Source organism: Venturia canescens, chromosome 4, assembly GCF_019457755.1.
Source record: "Venturia canescens isolate UGA chromosome 4, ASM1945775v1, whole genome shotgun sequence".
Classification (NCBI taxonomy): Eukaryota; Metazoa; Arthropoda; class Insecta; order Hymenoptera; family Ichneumonidae; genus Venturia; species Venturia canescens.
Genome location: NC_057424.1, coordinates 7620210 through 7643543, shown reverse-complemented (window position 1 = coordinate 7643543; position 23334 = coordinate 7620210). Strand labels below are relative to the sequence as shown.

Here is a 23334-nt window from a genome sequence, read left to right as displayed (position 1 = left end):
AAATATTATTTGGAATAAAAATGGCGACCATTTGAAGAAAAAAATTACAATTTTTGTGGATTTCTCAGTAGAAAATTGTTTATAAAAGAGAAAGAAAAAAGTTATCAAAAAACGGCTACGTTGTGCTGAAAACACGCGTTTTCCCTACAAAATACAATTTTAATCAAGTCAAGGGTGCCATTTTTGACGCACCATTGTCCAAAAATATATCATTAAACATTTTTTTTTAAATTATTTTCCAGTATTTCTGACTATGTAATGAAAGATGTGTACACGCGGTTTTATGTAAATCCATCCAACCAATTGTTATTTATAAAAGAAATAAAAAACACCTAAAATTCCAACGTTTGAACTGTTCATAATCCTTAAGGGGGAATATCCTCCAGAACTTTCAATTTGTGCATGTTTTTTGCTTTGTAAATTCATTTACAACAACGGTCCTATGGCATTGGGGGGATAAAGCTTGAGTAACTAAAAATTGTTTCTAACTCGCACAAGAACGTTTTAAACTTTAATCGCGTTTGTTTAAAACCATGGTTTTTTCTGCGTTGTCGCGATTATGATTTAAAAAGTAATGAAGCTATCGACTTGAAATTAAGCACAAATATTTTTAAATGTATTGACCTTTGGATATACACACTTAATAAATTTCTATTAATTATCACTAGTAATATTGTTTTCAACACTTTTTTTCTTGTCGTCTTCAAATATTCATTTTTTCCGTTAATATTAGGTACGCGCAAAGTGAAAAAATTTATTTCATAATAAAAAACTTTTGTTTGGTTCGTTTCAATTGAGCTGGGCATCCCACGGACCAAATCAACGAAGCCAAGATTTTTTATTACAAAAAAATGTGTGTTTGTATATAAATTTAAACATCAATGTTCCATTCGATGTAATAAATACTCTCAGTTTTTTCAAAAAAATTATTGAAAAACGTACTGTCCGAGGAGGTTTTCCCCCTTAAATAATTTCGTCGTTTACCTAATTTGAGATCGCCGACAGTGTCGACGAGAGCATCACAGAGCATGGACTCCCATTCGTTTTCGCCCGCGAGACCGTGTTTCCGGGCCAAATATCTGGCGATTGCGTTGCTTTGGGCGATCGGTTTTCCATCAATTTCCAGCACGGGTAACATGCCATAAGGCATCGCTAAATGCACGGGAGATCCAACGAATTAAAAATTTGTCAAAGATTATCACAGAAAGGGAAAAAAACGAGTGATATTTGGGCTGCCGGCCAATCGATGCGCGAGTATTAGAGCGTCGGAAACACACGAGTTCATTGAATATGTGAAGCACTCCATTAGCTAATCCGGTTTCATGATAAAAAGCAGTGAACTTACTTTTTTTGAGCTCGGGCCAACGCTCTTTCGGAATTCTCTCGTCGACGTAATCTATACCGGCGTGAGCGAATATGTAACGAATGTGCTCGGCTCGACCGCGAGCATTAAAGTAGATGAGCTTATAGTTCGGTTTGTCCTCCGCCATTCTCCGACGTTACTGCACGATTTATGCTGTAACTAAAGTAAATCGAAATACATTAACGATCGTTCAAACATCTTCTGGCATATCATGTTATTTCGTAATTTTTCATATTTTATTTTTTTTTTTCGTTCTTATATTATTTTGTATTTATTTTCAAATATATTTTTTTGAAATGACGATCGATTTAATTCGTTCGAAAATAAGGATGTACAGGCGCCAGGGCTATTTTTAGATAGCACTATAATTTTTTTTACGTCTCACGATCCAAGATTCTTTTCTATAGCTGTGAAATTTCAAGAACCCTTATCGAACAGTCGAAGAGTAAAGAAATTAACATGTATATTTCGTATATTTATAAATTACATGTAAAAGATTAAAACCATTATTTATACGAATTGAATCGCGCGGAATCTAATGGTACGTTAAAAATGGAGGGTCAGCGGCCACCTGAATTAGAAATATCGAGTCGAAGACGACAAATGGTTACAGAATCTTGAAATTTTGCAGGTCCATGCGTCACTTGTCTCTGTGATCCAGTGATCTCTGATTATTCACGATTAAAAAATTAAGGTAACGCTTTTTTAATGACCAAAAGGTAATTCTTCGAAAAAAATATGGAAAGACTGTCAACTGATTAATGCGACGCGCACGTAAATCTTTTTTTAATCACATTTTTGTACGATCAAACGGTGTTTAAGGTACACCACTTTTTTTCAGTTTGCAGTTTGCAGTTTCGGAAATTTTTCCTGATATTGAGCTGAATACTTTGTTTTTCTTGGTGAATGAACGCACGAATGCAATTTTGCGAATTCAGTTATTGCGTTGACGTATATACGAAAGCATATCTGTGAATTGATTTTCATGATTTGAGTGCAAAAGTGGAGTTGTGAAAAGTGATTGAACATTGGTGTATAATGAAGCATTGGAGCGTTTTGATCCAAGTTTTTCGAGACTAAAAACCTTCATTTGTAACAATAAAAATTTGAAAATACAATGAAAAACAAATATTTCTTTGGGGCGAAATGGCAGGATATTTTGCACCCAAAATTCGAGCTCCATTTTCAAAAGCGTTTCCCAATTTGCATTTTCAACTTTGGCCGCCTTTCCGAAAACTTGCCTACCTCCGTAATTTTGTAAAACGTATTATTAAAAAGAGAGAATGCGACAGCAAGAAAAGGCATCCGATTTTTCCGAGCGACTGAACAAACCTTTTTAAGCGAAAGAAATACGAGTGAGAATTCCCGCGTGTTTCTTTCGATCGGCAGTGTGCGCCGAAAAAGTACCAAGTATTTTTATTAAAAGGCGGAAATATGTGTGCGAAGGAAATGGAAGAAACAAATCGTACTAAATTCCCGGCTCATTGGCGAGAGTCGAGAGCATCGCGGGCTCGATATATTAAAAGCGGGGGAGGGCAACCGTATCGCCATGCAATTCTATAGGAATATTTGAGCCCCGCTTCTCCCAGGCACAGCCGGAAGCAAGTGTACGGTTTCGACTATTCCGGCCTATGCAAATGTGCGTCTATGTAATCAAGAGCATACGTGGATGGACAAACGTACATTCCCATTTCCACAACGCACACATCTACCGCAACCTGCCTATGAACACGCATAAAGCCCTGTGTATTGTGCACGCTCGTGATAATGGTCGTCGATTCTCGATGTATGATAAGCCATGCAGGTAACGCACTCGTGGCACGCGATCCGATCGTTACCCTCGAAATAAACCGTGGCTATCTAGCTCCTCCGGCATCGACATAGACACATGCACGCTGCGCGACATACCAAAGACCGCAATCTCCGATGTAACATCGAAATCGAAGATTGTATCGGTTGATGAAAATTCGTGAGTTCCAACTTATCTCGCCATGGGAAATTCGTCACTTTTCATCATTTTGGGTTGCTTCACTCCATATTTTCCGCGGATGTGAGTACGGCCTGAGTCATTGACTACAGTTTATTATTAAGGGAGGGAGTAGAACTGTATTTTCATAAACAATCGAATTCATGAGTTTCAAAATTTTTTATTTCATTCATGAGTGTCAACGAGACTCTTTAGGGGGAACAATTCCTTAGTAATCGATTACAATGATTAAAAAATAGAAAAATGGAGTTTTTTTTAAATAGAAAAATTGTGAAATTGAAATTGAAGAATGCGACGAACGTAGTTCGATTTTTGGCAGGAGCTCAACAAATGCCGATAAAATTATCGCTCGATTAGATTAAGCAAAGTGTTTGCAGAAGCCGAAAACAAAGGGTGGGAGATGACGCACAGAGTTTTTTTACATCGTTTCGTTCCTGCGCTTGGAAGTCTTTTCAACAACGATTTAAATCTTCGCGCAAAACAAATATTTACGTTTCATTTCCCCGGCTATCACTTCGATCGCAAACTGCTGATTTCATGAGACTTTTGCTCGCTTCGCTGAGACTTGTTTTCGATGCTAATGAAATCTTCGTTGTAAGACTTTCTCTGAGGAGTGTGAAATCTTATGAAAATCCGATCTCTAGTAACAAACAAAAATATGAAGTTTTACACCGTGAAAAAAGTCATTGGGACGAACGAATAAAATATGGTTTAAAATCACACTGCAGATTCATTCTTTGCAAAAACATTGCAATCAAATGAAGAAAACTCTTTCAACAACATTAATTGCTATTGAATCAACAATTTTTTTTTCACAGTCTTTGAGCAGGATGCCACTGAAAAATGAGAGTGCGAAATGAGAATTGTACGGGTTTTCCGTTTTTATTAAATCCCAAATCAGTATCAATGAGCTTTGGGATAACCGATGAAAATGAAGAGGTTAAAGTGAACTCGCTGAATGGGAAATGACGAGGAGCGAGTGGAATAAAATAACACGAAATCATGCCGATTTGTGTGAAACGTGGACCTCGTCTCGAGGAAAGCTGCAGGTAAAATGTACGGATTTGGCGAAATTGGGTCAAGTTGTAAGCAGCAAGTAAGTTCGTACTCGAGAACGACGTACGGTCGAACAATTCAGTCTCGACAATGACTCTCCGGTGAAACTTCACGTTTGAGGGTGGATAGAGCTCAATAGCAGCAAAAAGGTGGAAAGAAAGAGCAGAGTGAGGAGGAAGAGAAAGTTAAGCGATGAGAGGAAGAGCTGCGGAGACGGTGCGGACGCGGACGGTCACACAGAGAGAGAGAGAGAGAGAGAGAGAGAGAGAGAGAAAAGCACGCGAAGGATCTATCGATATTGCGGGGGATTCGATCAGGCGAGATCAACCGAGGAAGAAAATAATAAGAACTTCTTTAGCTTCGAGGCGGATTATCGAGTTCCTTTTCAAGTCCGAAGAATACAGAAGAGCGTCTTATCCCGCGATGCTTCCCTCTCGGGACACGAGTCCATCGTGATGAAATTTGTTGTTGAAACACATCAATGGTAGTCATTATTAGAACGATTTATTAGCTAATTCGTCAGCTCGTATGGCTCGTGTACGATTACAAAAACAAAATAAATCAATCAGAATAATTGCGGAAGTTTGTTGACGCGAGCGCACGAAGAGAAGCGAGGAGAATCTTGGGTGATCGAAGATATTCGATAAACTCCCGATTCAATTTGACGATTTAATCTTTTGCAAACATTTCGTTGCGTGTACGTTGTGGAAAAAATTCACACTCTCGTAAGCCGACCTTTTTCTTGGTTATTTCGCACTTTTTATTTTATATCGCAATTTCCTCACGTATGAGACGGGGCGGGAATGGGCGAGGGGAAGAGTTGGAATTTCCATTTGTTTCGCGAGGGATAGACGAGAGGAATTTGCAAATATTTTTCATTTCGCACACGTTAAGTAAAAAAAGAGAGAACATATGAAAGCGATATACATACGGAGACTGAATACAAGTCCGACTCGCTTGAGAAGAAGTTTCGCCGTTGAAATATCGCCGGCCTGCTATTTTTCACCCCGAAAATCCCTTTTTTCTCCTGGCAAAAGTTTCCAAGGGAAACGCAATTTCGCACACGGTCGTTCTCCGTAAAGACGCTCGATTCACATTCGGACTTAGTCTACCGCGGACTTTTCTTTTCTGATTCACATCGACGGCGACCTATTTCGAATCTCGGCGCCGCCTGGCGTTCACAGAAAAGTCGATATCATCGACATTCTCGTATCTTCCTCACGAGCTCGAAACTTGATATCAAACCACTATCGTTGCTACACCTTTGAAAACGATATTCTTGGCTTGAGCTCGTTCAACCTGCTTTTCGACCCCTCGCCTCCCCCCTTAACACAAATCTGGACAAATTAGTTTCTTGTGCTTTCATTTTCGTCGCATTTCCAAGCTGCAAGCTGCAAGGTCATGAAAGGCAGCAGCCGATCGAAAGACTGCGAAATTTATTTTATTTCGTACTCTCGTCGTTTCGCTCGTGTGAATTTAATCGAAAATGAAATCGAACGAAAACGAGGAACGAAAATTATTATCATGGGGATACTAAATTATTGGTATTAAGGGTGTTCGGGCGAGAACGATTAGAATTTATATCTCGCTCTAGACCCACACTATAGATCTCAATGAAGAAAAGTTTTTCCTGGTTTTTCCTAAGGAGGAGCTGAGAATTGGAATCGATGCTTGAGAGACGATCGTATATTTGCCATGTATTCCAGTGTTTTTCTCGCTTATAAGAGACAGCGAACCTCCGGGAATATACGAAGATGTATAACCCTCGGTGCGAAAACTTTCTATCCCTTGGTTTCTTACTCGAGATTTTTCTCGTAGCATCTCTTGGGATTTTTCAATGTGAAAAGTACACTTCGTTCTATCGCCAAACAGAGCGCATCGAAACATCATTCCAATGAAGAAATAAATGAGATTTATCTGTTCTCCTTCTTCGCCAGAGACAATAATCTTCGAGATTCCAATCTAGTTTCTTGATGACTTTTTTTTTCATTGCCAAAAGTAGCCAGCACGAGTTTTCATCGCGAGGGCTCCAAAAATGTTGTTTCTACGATCCTCTTAATGAAAAACCGTTTTAATTCATTGGCTCGTTAAATTCTCGCCACGTTCGAGGACATCGAGTATTAGCCGCATACAACCAGAATTTGAATAAACGATTCATCAACGACAGGATTTTTTTTTTAGTACACTCGTTGGAGGAAAACGATAATGCAAATCTCTGGTTACCAGTTTTTCAATGAATCTCGCTTGCATGATTTCCACGAAGAGCGTGCTATTTTTTCATATCCGCTATAAGAAGCCAGACACACGAAGGAATTCCAAATCTCTTTTTTGCCTTGATTTTTGTTCAACAATTTTTAAATTTCCATTACGGAATGGCCCAAGTGCGAGATCGTTTTTTATTTCTCGGATCCCCGGAGCATTTTTGCAACGGAGAATCGAGAATGAAATTTGTGTCGTCGTTGAGATGCGATGAGCCTCGAGGGTGCGGAAACCTGTGAATTTTGTAGCGACCCTGCAAATTAATGATTTCTTTTTCAAAGCGGGAAGAGCGAGAGCGGAGCTTTTCAGTGGCAAAGGAAAAATGTGTCGAGGCCGCTTGGAAAGAAGAGCAGCAGAAAGCTCGAAGGGGAAGCGATAAGGGAACGAATTTTCATCGATGGACGAACATGACCCGCTGGGTCACCGCATGGAATGGTAAACTCGATGAATATTCCGTTTAGCGACAGGGGGTTAGTGAACCTCCACGGACAAAAGCACCCGCACCGGCATTACAGGAGAAAGAGTGCGAGGGGGAGAGGGGGATTCGCGCGTCGACGTAAAATCAATGTCCACAGCTGATGTTACGAAGGGGCCGAAACACGAAATTTGGCGAGGAAGCAAGTGACGTTATGGTTAACCCGCATAGAGTTGTGTCGAGGTGAAATTCGCCTAATTAGCGCAAAGTTCAAAAACTTGCGGAGAAGACGGAACTCGATCGAGGAGGACGATTAACGTGAAAGGAACAATCGTAAGAAAGAACAAAAAAAAATTGAATCATCGTGTTTCAGACTTTCGTCGATTCGAGTCGATCTCATTTCGGAGAATTTCGATAACAAAATTCTTCCAAATAGTCCGATACACCGGGAAGAAAATGCCGCTGGTTGACCAGTCCGCGACCGCATTTGTACGATGGAGAGCAGAATGAACGCCGAAGGAAATTCTATTCCGCTCGGTATCGGGACTGATGAAAAAGTAACAAATGAAAACGGAGTAAAATCCATCGGGAAGCATACAAAATTGTTTTCATTAAATCCGCATTATCCAATCGAGAGAATATTCCTCGAGATTGCAGGACGCAGAAGATTACGTGACTTGTAAAAGTATTAGTTTCGCGATCGTACTACGTGAGTGAATTAAATATTTCCCTCCCCACAGATATACGCGGATACTGGTACCATTATTTTCCTGCACACCCGAGTACTCATCCGTCTTGACCCGACATCCTTTCGTAATCCTCTGTTCCATGCGACTACAAGAGAAGTAGCCTCGTCGTTAATACTCCGTGGGACGCGTTTTCTCAGGAGCCTGCTTTAAGGAAGCTTCAATCGAGACGATGAGACGTTTTTTTTCAGTGCTGAACGAGAAGACTGATGGCCGCGGTACAAAGAATTTGTCTTCGGCGTTTTCACGGCCAATTTCACACTTTTGCGTTTCCCTTTTTTTCTCGAATTCTCGGGGCTCTAATCATGATTTTTCTGTCTCCGGAGACATCGTGCCCTCCCTCCTTCCCTTCGTAGCCTCCTCCTCTTCCTGTCGAACCGCGCTTGGACGAGGGCTCAGAAAAACTGTGTAAAATTTGCTTGACTCGGGCGACAACACTTTTTGCTCGCAGTTTTCAGCGAGTTAACACGCTATCGGAAGAAGAGAAAAACCGGCTTTCAATCAGCAATCGAAACGCGCGCGAGGCGCTCGTTCGGCGATCACCGAACCGAGTATTGCTCGCGGAACCGCTCGACGTACGCATTCACCGGGTGAAAGAAGTGGCACGAATTCAGGGTCCAAAATAACAGGAAAATTGCTTCCCCAAATTGACTGAACCTGCTCCTCCTATCGCTTGGGTTCTGATACAAAACTTTTAAGGTAGTTCGTGCACGAAACGATTTTTTAAAGAAAGTCTTGAAATTTACACAGAGTTTAAATGGGCAGTCGACTGAAACGGGTATCAAATTTTAAAGGGTTTGTCTTATTATTTATTGACATAAATGTCTTTAAATATACGGAGAGAATTAACGAGTTTCGGTACAAAAGTCAAAATATTAAGAAATTGATCAAATTTGGTGATAATGTTCTTCAACATCAAGTGCGAAAACACAAATTTTTTCAAAATTTTCTTCTACTTAGTTATCGAGTAATTACACATTAAAGCAGATTTCTTATGCCCGGAATGTATACCTATATATATGGAAACGCTATGCTTATACACGTAAACTTTAGTGATCAATTACTCGATAACTGTGCAGAAGAAAAATCTTAAAAAATTTGTATTGTCAAATTTGGCACTAAAGAATATGTTCACCAAATTTTATAAAATTCTAAACTTTTTGAAATTTTTTATGTTTTTAGCATGGTTTAGCATGGCAACATTGTATCGCCTGTACCGAAACTCCTTAAATGGTAAAATCCACCGGATATATTTGACTGCGGGGACAATTTAACGAAAAATATTTATTCCGCAGTAATGCACTGTAAAATTTTCAATATTTTGCACAATTTTCAGTTTTATAGTAGTAAATATTGCGGATTGTGTAATTTCCTGTACGTACATTAAATTTGCAAAACGTTTAGTAAATTTGACGGTGCATCACGGTAAAATGTCTTTGCTCTGACGTAGGTATCGAGGAATTTCGTAGCATACTAAAACGTTGATCTACACACTTCAACAAAGGACTGAGCATATATAAAAATAATGGGGAAATAGGCCGATAAACATTCGTACGGAAATTTGTACAGTGCAGTGCGGTTAAATTCACCGTGACGTAAAAATTTACTAAATACTCTGGTGAAAGTTCCTACTGTAAACAATGAATATCATTTTATTTATAGGAAAATTCAATTTCTTTCCCATAATAATATTATTAATCGCGGCTCGTCACCGCACCATCGTTACTAGACGCTAATTTTTCAAATTTAATTCTCTCCGTGTTAATTTAATTAACTCCTTTTTACGAAGTTTATGAAAGAGTACACAATAACGATTAAGCATTCAGGGAAGATCTGGAAAAAAAATCGAACCGATTGTTTTACAAGTAATAAAGATTGAACCTTAAAGACTGAACGAAATTGGTAACGAGCACTCGTATAACCCCACATATCCTCGTTTCGGCATTTTGTTTCTTCTTGGCTTTTGGTCCATTCCTGTCATTGTCTTTTGTCTTCTTATTAATTATTTTTTCTCGTTCCATTTCCCTTTATTGTGTTCTCTCTTTGCGGCGCTCTCTAAAGCGATTTTTTATATAATAAGTATAGTATTTACGCCGGAGACGAATGAAATTCAATTTTACTCCCCAAAAGATAAGTTGAAAAAATGTATTTACAATTTTTAATGAATAACTCTGACATGAATTTGAAGTGATTATATCTTTAATTATAGGCAGTAAAAATCGGTCCAATTTAAAAACCCATAAAATACAATTCTTCGGGCATGATCAACCTCAATTCGAATTTTCTCAAGAATAATATTTTCAACAGTATTCAACGAAAGCGAACAAAGAATCAAAGTCTTCGAAATTGATATGGAAAATCGTGAAATTATTGAATAATAAAGATTCTGAGATGCCACAGAATTTGGAGTTGCGGTTCGAAGGGAAAGTTCAGCGCTGCGTATTTATTCGATTACAAATACGCGGTATTTCGGGAAAATGGAGAAAAAGAAATACGTTTCCTGCGAGCTCGGTCATAGTTCGTGACTTACTAAATCCCGAGAAAAATAGGTTGATGTTCGAGAGTACAAGCGACGGGTGGAAGGCCGCGGGAGGTAGGGAGCGGAAAGAAAAATTGTGCAGATTCAATTGCGCGATGTCAGAGAATGGAGAAGTGAGTTCTCTCGTCATCGTCGCGGAGAAAGAAGAGCGCGAGAAAGAATTAAGTATATAAAGGTAGGTGCGATGACAAAGGAGAGTAATTTTCAAGAGGTTTCAACCCCTCGCACTTTCCTCGGTGAGTGGCGGAGTCACGGAAGGCTCGGAGATTGCAAAAGTACGTCCATTATATTCTCATCAAGATTTGCTTCATTTGGCACCGGGTTGTGACGTCTTCGTGGATTTATTTGACGCTCGCACTCCGAGCCGGACGAAGAATTTCTTCTTTTTCCTCGGGATGAGTCGTGTATCTTTTATCCTCGCGCGTGCATGCTCTTCACATCGTCGTTATCAAGCGCGCCGCTTGGCGGAGGTAAAAAAAGGCCGAGTCGACGCGTCGACCTCGGTGGAATTTTTAACGAAGCGCATGTAAGAAGAAAAAGAATCTGCCAGAATCTCGACCAATTTTTATTCCCGTCCTCTTCTTCGACGCCCTTGGAAGCCCGATCTTTTTTCCGTCCTCATCCCTCTTCAACATGTCACGGCCTCGAGGTAGAATCCCCTCGTCAGGCACGTGCACGCGCGTACCAGTCGCCTCGAAACCTCAACGAGACTGACGTCCCTCAATGTACTTCTATATACTTCTCGATAAAAAGGCGGCGTTTCTCTTTCTCCCAGCGCCATGACGAGCTGTCAAACGAGTATTTATATTTACGAGCAAATCGAAGCGAATAATCCTCATGAAATAATCGATCGTTGGACGATCATCCAGCGACGCGGAAAAGCTGCTTTCAACGACCATCCGAATTCCACTAAAGAAGAACATTCAAACATCCCCGAGGCTTGTTCATCGTCCGGGCTAATTGAAATTAGCTTCTCGTGGGCGATGGCAGTTTCGAGCGAGAACGTACAACTGTTTGTTCGCATACAGTTGTACATACATATTGCGTACCTGACAAACACATTTAAGGGACGTTAGATTTATGGGTCCGTGAATTATACTGCTTCGCCGTTGACGACGAGAGAATCCAACGGTGGGTTGCAGACAGACGTATCTTCGGATGTTTACGCACACGAATGTGGCATGCGGAGTCAAATGGAAGCTCTCGAGGGTTGGAAATTCCTCTTGAAATTTTGACCAACTCCACTGGGAATTTCGAAGCAATTTATTATTTATAGTTTATGCAGATTAATTCCCCGCACGCTCAAAGGTCTCGTTAACGCGCCTCCGTTATAATTGAAAGCCTGGGAAATTTCGATCGCACTCACTCTTCCGAAGAACGATTTTCCCTGACGTGACTCATCGCTAAAAAGCTTTTCGGAGACACGAAACTCTGCCATTATTCATAATCCGTCAGTGGCTTCCAAGGAGACAGATTTTTCAATTGATAACGCTCGTCAGTATTGCCACAAATAGCTACGAAGATTCGACTATTCGTCGTCAATAATTTGACATTCTTTGCGTGACTCGCTTGTGGGAGATTATTGGGCAGTACCGCGTTGGGAATGATCGAAAGTATTCGACTTTCAATTTCAAACATTTTATGTCAGCTCAAAGTTTTGGTGCTCCCGGATGCTGTAAACGCCCGGAAAGTCACAGCTTCGAATCTGATCCGTACAATAAAAAACGTCATTCAGAGTGTGAGCTTCGCGATTGATAAAATTGATAAAAAAATCCACCATCGGTGCATCGTGAACGATGGTCTTTGCTGTTTTAACAATTCATTTATAATCGTTATCTTAAACCATTCAAGACAAAAAGAAATTCAATATTATTGAATGAAAAAAGAACTCTCCATCCCTTCGCAATAAACATTTCTGTTTACCATATCCAGAATCGTTCCAGAATTGGTAATTCATTGTTTCAGGTTGCTACACACGAATACACTTATTTTTGTATAAAAAAAAATGAATCACGAAAAAAATTTGGAAGGTTATTATGAAAAAAACCAAGGTTGACGCGATACGTTAAGAGAAAATATATTTTCATTTCGGGTCTCGCGGAATGAGACGTCACCGGTAAGAGGGTGGAAAAAATGTTGGGCTGCTATTTAATTGGAGGAGACTCACCGAGTAATCGACGCAAGTCCAAAATGCGATAGGCACTCGAGCGGATCTCGGGACGAACTGAGACGTCCGAACTCGTATGAACTGATCCCTAGCTGGCCGTTAGTTTCGGGCTTGGTGGAGGAGTACGAGGGTGGTTGAGGGTGGTTAAGAATCGGGTAGTCGAGCCCTTACTCCTCCTCGTCTGTGTACTTCGTTTCTTCGTCTCAGCTTTTTCCCGCGAGCTCGAGGTGTCTTTGTTCCTTTCGCGCATTTCACTCTACAAATAGGAACGCGCGGCGTTAAAACCCGCCGCGCAACTTCCCCCGAATTTATGACGTAGCACTTGCGGGGGTGGTCTACCCCCGCCGAGCAGCCCTCGTGCTTTGCAACCCCCGCCCTGAGCCTTTTCGGCGAGCACGCCATGGGAGCGCCCTCTGGCGCGCTTCCATTCTACACATGTAACTAGGGTGTCCTCAGAACCGACGCTGACCTTCGCTCTGTCGCAAATCCGTGCTTTCAACTCTGCCAAATGAAGATTTTAAGATCTCTATTCCGCTAAGAACAAAAGTCGAAGAAAATAATAATGTTCTCATTTCAAAATTTCACATAACTCCGCTAATTTTTAACATTCGGTTTTATTCGAGGCTTGGAAGGGGAGAAAAAATCTCGTAAGAGGCCACAGAAGTTCCGAGGGTCGCCTGCAACAGTAAAATTTTATCTCGATTTTCGAAAGTTTTCGAATCCGCTCTTGGATTTAGAAGGTTTTCGAAAAAAACGTTTGTCTCATATCTCACGTACCATATGAAACTTGATGGAAAACCTGGTACTGTGCAACAATATTCTTTCAAATTAGTAAGAGAAATAATAATCGATGAAAGAGAAAAAACAGTGAGAGGCGGCAGTTTTTCTGTTACGTCAACGTGTTGAAATGTTTGCATTGAAGCTGAACGTGAATGCGAAGAATCCAGCACGTACGTGATAAATAAAGCCTGAAACAATTTCCCTCCGATGTTCCACGGTTCATATACCCTGAGAATGAGAACGGTAACGGGCTTGGGTTGATAATAACAGAGTAGGTGTTGAGCCAGAAGCTCTTTAATCTGCACTGTCCCTCCCTCCCACTCTCTCTCTCTCTCTCTCTCTCTCTCTACCTCTGCTGAGTCCATTTTCATTTTTCGTTTTCCACGTCACAGAGCCCAAGAAGAGAAAGAGTACCGATAAATGGTAGCGCCACTTACGAGCGATTACTTGGTCCCCTCGAGTTCATCTTTCATCGAGAAGTCTTTTTACACCGGAAAAGGAGATGCGGAGAAGGAATGCACGGGGAAGAGCAGGTGGAAAAACGGTCGGATAATCGCCCAGGTTTTATTCTTGTTTTATTTTCGTGCTAAATGTCAGCGTACAAGAGAAGCTTCTTTTTTCAACAAGGTTTAAATCTTTTCCTGCTACTCGAAACGTTGCGTTCCAATCCGCATCAACGAAGCAGGAGACAAAGTTTTGGGATCACATATGAAATAAAAGTCGACTGTATATGCGATTCCAGAAACCCGAGTTCCGAGTCTCGTGATATGTAGCGTGTGCGCGCAGTTATCCATGCGGGGTCGAAGCTTCGAGGGAATGAAAATACGATAAGAGCCAGTAAATATATGAGCGGCCGATAAATATTTAGGGTCTTGCTCGAAGAAACGACGTCGATACGGAAAGCCACAAACTTCGTGAATAATGAGTGTAACGGGGGCTAGGAAAATGACGTTTAGTGGGTGAGCCACGTGTCAGGATTTCCGCGTAACACAATATAGCGGCTGGTGTTTTGTTGCGCGCATGGGAGCCCGAAGAGTACATTTTTAATACACGAGGCGTTGAAGCTCAAGTCGACGCTCGCATTTCGCGGCTGTTAAAAGCTCGGGAAGAAGCGTCAGAGATAGCAAATATCTACATTGACAGTCGGGAGTGTTGAATGGGTAGTAAAGAGCATCCTATATATGCGTGCGCGCATAAACAAAGCTGTACGCGCGCAGAGGAAAAGAGAGCGAGGGAGAAAAAGAGAGACGAATAGTGTGCATTAAATATTATCCCGTTAATTGGCCAGGCCGAGCCAGTTAGTTCTCATTACGTTGCCTCCATCTTCGTGGGTTTCACACAATGGAACAACCTCCGACTCCTCAACTCACGGGACATTGGGGCCACTAGGCCTCCATTCGGCTCTATACGTCCATGTATATTCCTCTCCTCTCTGGCAACACGTATACACTCCACTTTTTCTGCAATACTTCATTATTTTTTCTTTAGTCTCATCAAATTGAGTGAGAAAACAGAGACGGAAATCGCTCGAGAAGTCGTCGATGGCGGCGACGGCTGGATCGTATTGTTTCCTCCTCCGCACTGCGATCTCGAACAAAGTTAATGACGTCTTGAGGCTAAGGTCAAGTTGGTTGGAGATGGCAGGAAAGAGTTGGGGTCGAGAGAGTGAAACGGGGTCTCGCGACAAAATTCCGAGTGATGAGACCGTTTTTTGTGGATTTTATTGGAAAGAGCTACATTGAAAGTTCATTTTGGGAATTCGGGTTCGTGAATTCCCATTGGAATCGATTGAATTTTAATAGATTCACCGTGCATTGAGAGAGACCTCCGAGAGGCACCGGTAAATTCAAATTACTAATGAGCTCAATTCCCAATCGACACGGCTGCGCGAGAAAAAAGTTCGGTGGAATCGAGGATAACGAAGACTAAATTTGGTTTTCCAATAGTTTGGACGTCACGCAATCGATTTTCGTCCCTTTGCGTCAAGATTTCTGTTGCATTTTTAAATACATTGGTATGCTGGACGGAGATCAACGTCACGGTGATTGCGGGCTTTCGGAATCGATTTGTGATGCGAAGAACGAACGATGACAAATTATCTGATTTTTTTTCAAGGAACATTGAAATCTGTAACTTTTGATGAAACCTTTTAATGTGAGTGCGAAAAAGACGGGTGCAAAAAGGTTGCACGATTTACTCGGAGAGCCTTGATTTTTTGAGAATAATACGAGTATATTCTTGTTGTGTGATAAAATTAAAATAGCGTGTAACTTATATTTTTTTTTTCAAATATCAAGCTACTCGGAATAAACCGCGCAGCAGGATTTTTACCGACTGAACAAATGATTGATCACTTTAAGAATATGGATCAGTCGATTAACCTCACTTGGAATTGTCGAAATAAAAATTCTTTTATAAAAAAAAAAGGCTCTGTCAGCCTACGCAGGGCGATGGCAAAAATGGGCTGACATTTTTATTATTTTGATCGGGCGAACGGTGTGAAAAAATTTGACTTTCCAAAATCGCAGCTATCTTTCTCGCACTCACGGTTGCGATATACCGAGTGATCGATCCTCTTAAGGAGTTTCGGTACAAAAGTCTAAATATTAAGAAATTGATGAAATTTGGTGATAATGTTCTTCAACATCGAGTGCGAAAACACAAATTTTTTCAAAATTTTCTTCTACTTAGTTATCGAGTAATTACGCATTAAAGCAGATTTCTTATGCCCGGAATGTATACCTATATATATGGAAACGCTATGCTTATACACGTCAACTTTAGTGATCAATTGCTCGATAACTGTGTAGAAGAAAAATCTTAAAAAATTTGTATTGTCAAATTTGGCACTAAAGAATATGTTCACCAAATTTTATAAAATTCTGAACTTTTTGAAATTTTTAATGCTTTTAGCATGGTTTAGCATGGCAACATTGTATCGCCTGTACCGAAACTCCTTAAGGTGTATCGCATGACCGTATTTTTTGGTGGCACAAATTGGGGCACTCGAAATTTCGACTGAGAAGCTTTTCGACTGGTAACCTTTATTTATTCTTATGATCGCCATGGATTCCTTACATTTTGTGCTATCTGTGGGACAGTTTGTATCAGCAATTTAGAATTATTTAGTATATGAATAATCGAATATAAATGTGGCGATTATGGAATCTCCATAAGCTCCCATATAAATTTTACGATTTTTGGAGTTTCAAGTCTTCGTTAAATGTTCGATAATCTGGCCTGAAATTTCGCCAATCCATTTGCATGGACTTTTTTACTTCACTGTTATTTGAAATCAGTGATTCGGGTCCGTGAATAAAGGAATACCTTAAGCCACTGACTGATTTTCCTGACTACTGCAACGATATTTCAAATAAATAACTGCTCACGCGCACGTGTGTGTACGTGTTTGCATGTGGCAAAAGAAAAAAGAGGATTATTAGTCAGAAGTCTCATTGAACTTGGTTAAAAGGCACTGAGGCAGATGAGAGGATTAGCTCGAGTCTGTGATGAAGTTAAATCGCGAGCTATACGTCGGCATCAACAACTTGGAATGGGATTGGTACACGCGTAGGAGTCTACGGATAAATGAAAGCCCTCTAAAAAGTTCCTCTCTCGTTAGATGCGTCCGCAACGTCCGCAACTTTTGTTATCTCGCGGTCTATGATGAAGCAGATGATGCAGTTTAGTGCAAGGTTAGCGGGCGATGAGTGGAGTGCTAGCGATCGGCTCTGTTGAGGACCGTTTTTCTCGGTCTCGCAGATAGGCCGGTTTACACAACGAAGAAAAAGCGGAAAAAACGTTTAAAAAGCCGGAAAAAACGCATCGACGTTTCAATCACCGATTCGAACGTGAGTCAAAAGCAGCTCGTATTATCGTAGTCATGAAGTACGTCAATAGTCTCGCGCACATAAATATGCATAGAGATAAAACCGGATAAAACGGGGCTGAAAATGATCGACATCCATTTCCCAGCAGACCACCCTGGGGATCCGTTAACTTGTTCTTATAAAAAAAGGCCTCGTGACCTTGACCCAGAAGTGCTTCGACATTGAGAGCTCAAAGGGAGGCTCAACCGAGTGACCCATGAAATCCCAAGCCCGTCATTAAAATAACACCTTCTCAACCATCACATTTTCCAATAAACTCAAACACGAACCCTTCGTTGTACTCGCTATTTTTGAGTCCAAGTGGTTCGAAAGATTGATTCGAAAAGTCATGTTTTTCCACATTGTTCCGCGTAGCTTCAACCAATTCCGACGATATTTCCAGTGCTCGAAAATAAAACGAACTAATTACAGATTTTTTATCACAAGTTTTTTGTCTGCTCACTACTCCAATATTCCGCTCAACCAAAAATTCTTCGATCCCCCCTGAACACGCTTTTTTCCACTTGTTTCTTTCCATCCGAACGTACTCAAAATGCGGCTATAAAAAAAAACACAGCCACTGAGAAAAGCGGGACACGTGGAGACACTTTTATGATTTTTTTAATTTTAATCCTATTTATTAATAAACTCTGAAGAATCAGAGCTCACCTTGTGGCTCGTGCGGAAGTTTCGTTTATCCGTTTATCTACTCGTAAATACTCGTTCCAATGTACAAAGATTTCTACATATCTACGGTTATATCACCGCTCATCAGATTTAACTGTCGGCTGCTGATAACGACCTATGTGTAGTCGTAAAATGTGTCTCAATCGTTTTTACGCACTTTTTAGAAAATTTCCAGTGAAACGTTCCATGTTTAGCGGCTTGTGGTTTCGAGTCTTGTCTATGCACGGAAAGAAAAAAGTCATTGCAACAACGAAATGTGGTGGCACTACGTGGGGTGCCCATGAAATAAATGATCACCACAAGGTTAAAAATGATTGAAAGACTAAAATTGTTTAAGCAGATCAAACTGCAGATTCATTCGCTCCGAAAACATTGCAGTCGAATGAAGAAAACTCTTTCAATAACGTCAATTTCTATTGAACCAATGACTTTTTTTTCTCAGTGTGATTGTTTGCTTCTCCGAGTCATGCTTCAAGTAGTTTCAGTTGAAATAAATCGAGAAACAATCGATCGTTGAGAAGAACAACAATCCGATCGAATTCATTATTTTTTAACTCTCCATCGCATCCGATTATTTCGGATTAACAATATTCTCGTAAAAAGTAGAAATTTCAAGTTCCAATAATGCCCGGTTTCAATCAGGCTCATCAAGAATGACGAGGGAGAAAAGCCCCGAAGAACGGCCTCGCTCATTTGAGCTGAGAAACAAAAACGTTATTGATCGAAGCTTCGGTTAAAAATGCGGAAAGACGACCTGGAATACTCGTGATTGGAATTTCTCTATATAAATGGAAACGGTGAGCCGAATAAAAAACGGAGCTATATATTTAAGCTGTCGGCTTACTTGGGCGCGATGCGGGGAAGGGGCGAGCGCGAAATTACACTACGAGACTGCGCTTTCGACGAATCGCAACAAATAAATTGGGAAAATTAATTGGAATATCTCCGCAGGAGCATGACAACGAAGCTCTCGAGTAACCCGACATGGTGTGTTGTTACCGAGAGCTTTTATAACTCCTACCGATACACGTGTTTTCTGTTCACACGAGCCACATATGAAGTATGAACATCCGTGTATGTGAGCGCGTGTACCTTTTGTTACGAATCGCATAACGAGCGGTGAAATAGTCCAGTTTTATCAGTAAACTTCGTTCCTTCAATCGTGTGCTGCAGTATAATATTTAATGAATCATAACAAATGATCAGTATGAATAAGTGCACGTTGGATCAAGCCTCGAATCGTTCGCGGAATCAAGGAATCCATAAATCGTCCATTAGCAGATAAGAATGAATGACATTTTCTTAGTCGTTGTGTCTCCTTTATCGGGACTCGAATCAGCTCGAGTTTCGAAAAATTAATCACTTCGTTCGATACGAATATGGGTGAAAATAGAGAAAAAAACTCGTTTCCTATAGGCGGCAAGGACGGTTGAAGGCTCGTCCGTTCATTAATAACACGATTAATAATCCATCGATCCATTTTTCGTTTTGAGAAGCACGATGAATAATGGAGAAGCACGCGCTTATTGATAAACCGAGCGATATATCTTTGCATAAATGTATATTGCCAGCACGTGAAGTCGTTGGTGAACGGAGGTGTGGCAGTTTCTGTATTCCACGTTCGTTCCCTTCACTCCCCCCCGCACCGAAAAGCGTGTATTTATTTTGTCCCGGATAAAGCGATTTCCGCTTTTGTTTTTCGCAACGATTTTTATCTCTCTTATACTTGCATAACAAGATCGATGTTTCCATGTTGACAGTTGCAGTAGACGAGAGGAAAAAAGATTTGAAAAAGTTTCTTTTCGTGAGATACTGATTTGGTTTTTTAATGAAATAAATTATTGCTCGTCGACTCATTAATGCTACGATCTTAAGGAAGATCATGAGAATCTAATGGGACTCGAAAATTCCAACTTTAAGATGTGTAGTTCGAAAATATGCTAGAAATATGCAGCGCGCATCTGTTCCCGGAATTATTATAGGATCTAGAAAACAATTAACGAAAATCACATTTTTTAAGGGTCATACATAGGCTCTTGTGGGAGGGACACTTCCTGTGCGACGATTTGGATTTAATGGAATAAGATCCTCCCAATTTTAGAGTGCCAAAATCGAGAATAAGAAAATAAAATGTTTTTAGATATCAATGATGTCTTGAGAAAGCCTTGTTACCGGTGAGAATCACTTGGGAATGGAAAAAGAAAAACATTTATTTGAGGTTATGGAGCAACAACGACGCAAACGGTGGAAAATTTGACAACACCATGAGCCAGTTGGTTTAAAATATATTCAAAATGTATCAATCTCAAAAAATAAGTAACACATAACTTTAAAAACTGCTCGAATAAATTTCAATCAATCGTTCGTTTCTTTCATTATCAAACGAGCAAAAAAGTTCGTGCAGTTGCTTTTTTGGGTGGAGGTCGAAAGAGCGAACGATCAAAATAGCGTATATATGATCAATATATGCATATATAGATATACAGAATGCCTGTTCGCTGTTTTGATCGTTCGCTGTTTCGACCCCCACCCGCTTTTTTGAATGACGAGTAACGCATGATGATCCTCCTTAAAAAAAACTCGGAGGGAGAGCAGTTGTCCATTTCAACAACTGTATATATAGAAACGTAAATGCGTCCAGCCTCGTCGTTTGACTCGACCTGGCCTTTCTCCCCCTTCTCAAGACCGCAGCCACTGAATGTAGGAGAATTTTTCGATTGACGAGAAACAAGATCGATCCTGAGCTGTGGAGTGTAAAAAAACTTAAACCGCTTTTGTAACGTCGCCTCGAAATGTGCTCGCACGTGGTCGAATGCAGAAAAAATAATGGATCTTATGAGAGAAAAGGGAAGGAGGAGAAAAAGAGCGTGCGGAGAAGCACAATGGCGGACCGTGGGGAGGTCGTTACGATTGACCAAGAATGATGATCCATCTTGTCGTCGCACTCGATTGGCTTGTTATCGCTGATTCGATTGAATTTAATCGCATCATAGCGCCCAATGTAAAAGTGTCAGCGACAACGACAACGACGACGTCGATTCAAACATCACTCTCGCCTTCCAATCACATTGCCTGCTATACCTAAGTCTAATATCACTATACGACGCTCAATCATCACGCTTTCGTGTTCATATGTACACATGGTTATTTTGTGTACACGTTTATATTAATGATACAGACAAGGAGACGCTCTGTACGATGAGAGGATTCGTTTGAATGGCACCCAGGTCAATTCTCTCGTTGGGCATCCGTTTAAATAAGCTCAAGTGTTCTCAAGTGAAGCTTGTATGTCATGGATACGATCGCCAAGATTTCTTCACGTTCCCCGCCCAAGTAACTGCATTTTAAAACGTCTTTATTGAGTATATATAAGAGAATGGAAAAGACGAAAGTATTTGAGGTTTTTCAGCTGAAGTTTCGCCTTTCCTGAAACTCGGCTCATTCTCAGTGGCATTTGTCCAAATAATTTTTCGATTGTAGTACTTTGAAACTTTTGTTGGATCCAGAACATATTTACATCGTGTCCCATATCCCATTACTGAAGAGTTAAAAAACGACTCGATCGAGCGAAACTCGATGGGAGGCCAACACATAAAGTTTACGAGTCGATTTTCGTGTACGTTTATTAAGATTAGAACTTGAGAATTAGAGAAAAAAGAGTCTGGGGAGGTGCGCGGTGTTATGGGGATTAACTAGATTATTTTGGCATCAACGTTGTGCGATGCTGTCGGTTACAACGAGAGTGGCTCGAACATATAGGTCTTTGGGATTACGAAAGTAGAGCTTACACGTTTCCCTGTTTTGCGGCTTTCTCGCTATACCTCCTGTTATCTTTGGAACCTCTTTGGAACCTCTTCTCCCAGCTTTTCTCTTTTTCTTCTTCTTTTTTACTCCTCTCTTCCTCCGTCCCTCTTATCGTCGAGTTCTTCATCCCTTTCTTGAGCCTTTTTCCCCATTCTCTTCCTATTTTTCCTCCTCCCTTATATGCTTTTATTTCTCTTCTCGTATTTCCCTGTACCCAGCACGAGACTGGAGCATTTCTCATCAGCATCTCGTACGCACATCGTTCGTTCTCTCTCGCTTTCCCCTATGCAAATCGATTGCACCCTGTGAATCTAAAGGCCGAGTTATCGGTGTGACAGCCCTCGCTTGTACGTCTCCCTGCTTCTCAGTCACAGACTCTTTTGTATAGACGAACGTGGGGAAGAAAAAGACGACACAGAAGGAAGAGAGAAAATTTAAAAAAGCAAGAAAACTACAGAGACGAGACAGAGAGAGAGAAGGTGATAAGGATTGAAAAGTAGAAAAAGGTAGGAATAAAGTACGAAGCATTCACTCATTGGCATTACACTCACAGCTCCAGGAAATGTCGAGACCAAGGCGCGAGGGAGCTTTCAGCTTTAGGTCGTTCTATCTAGGTTCGAATCTGACTCGGCATAGCAACGAGGGAGATCGATGCCAAGGCACCGCTGAAGGGATGAACCGGAGAGAGATAAAATCCTAAAAACTACTGCTTTCACATTTATCTGGCCCCAAACGGCGACAATCGGATGTCAACTTCTTCAAATTCATTCCTCATTTATTTGCGAACCGCTTATTTTGGAGTTGGAGCTCGATAGATCTTTGTATGGTGATTCATTTTCCAACGAACAGTCGCGACGAAAATGACCCGATGTTTGTCATTCTGCGTATCATTGATCATTATAGCTTTTTCAATGATCCAGCATCGTTTCAAAATTGTTTTACCCACCCCAGTCTCTGTTTTTTATCTCAAAGAAAAGAAAACAATTTTGAAAAACATGCACTAAATATTGTGAATGCTTTTTAAAAGCCAGAATAATCTCCGGTTGGCAATGTGGTCGTAACGCAGCCTCGTCTTACGATGCCAATATATCCGGAATTGCTCGGATTCATAGAGTACGTTTCCCGAAATTAACTTCCGTCCCCGAGCAGCCTCCGGGTCAGCTAAATATTATCTTCTTGTTTACGATCAAAACTACACGAGGGATGGACAGAACGAAAATCGTTCTTCGGAGGGTAAAAAAAGTTTGACAAATTGAAGGATTAAAATCTAAGCAGGAAACACCTGTGACCGTTTTACCCGGTTGGATTGATTTTGTTCAAATTTGACGGGAAGTAAAATTTAATAGGATTTCTGCGTTAATAGGATGGCGGTAAAAAAGTGGTGAGCGAATGAAAATGGGGAAGACTGACGTTCTTTTCACGCACGCAATTTTCATCCGGTTGACAAGCTACGAAATAAATCGCTTTTCAATAATAATAATAATGATCAGGCACGTGAAAAAGCTGCAATTCATTCTCTATGGAATGTACTGTGAGCTTCGACTCGCACAACAGTCCTTGCCACCTCCCATTTTATATTTTGTTTAACCTCCGAACGATATTCCGCTCATCTCTATAGTTTGATATTAACGTTGCAGCGAATCAAATTGAATATTCAATTTC

General features: G+C 40.7%; 2 protein-coding genes across 3 annotated transcripts in view; one reads left to right on the top strand and one right to left on the bottom strand.

The window, feature by feature from the left end:
* LOC122408651 (glutathione S-transferase-like) overlaps positions 1–23334 on the bottom strand; it is a 46788-nt gene that overhangs the window by 2826 nt on the left and 20628 nt on the right. The window contains exons 1-3 of one of the 2 annotated variants that reach the window (XM_043415551.1): positions 12533–12782; positions 1346–1522; positions 985–1152 (exon numbers count right to left, since the gene is read on the bottom strand). In XM_043415551.1, the coding sequence (XP_043271486.1) occupies positions 985–1152; positions 1346–1490 (313 nt within the window). In that variant the 5' untranslated portion in view covers positions 1491–1522; positions 12533–12782. Of the gene's footprint in view, positions 1–984; positions 1153–1345; positions 1523–12532; positions 12783–23334 lie in introns of those variants that run through there. The other variant, XM_043415552.1, reaches the window with a different exon arrangement.
* Positions 16988–23334, top strand: part of LOC122408646 (carcinine transporter-like) — a 36856-nt gene continuing 30509 nt past the window's right edge. The window contains exon 1 of the mRNA XM_043415541.1: positions 16988–17163. The gene's annotated coding sequence lies outside the window, so the exon portion shown is untranslated. The remainder of the gene's footprint in view (positions 17164–23334) is intronic.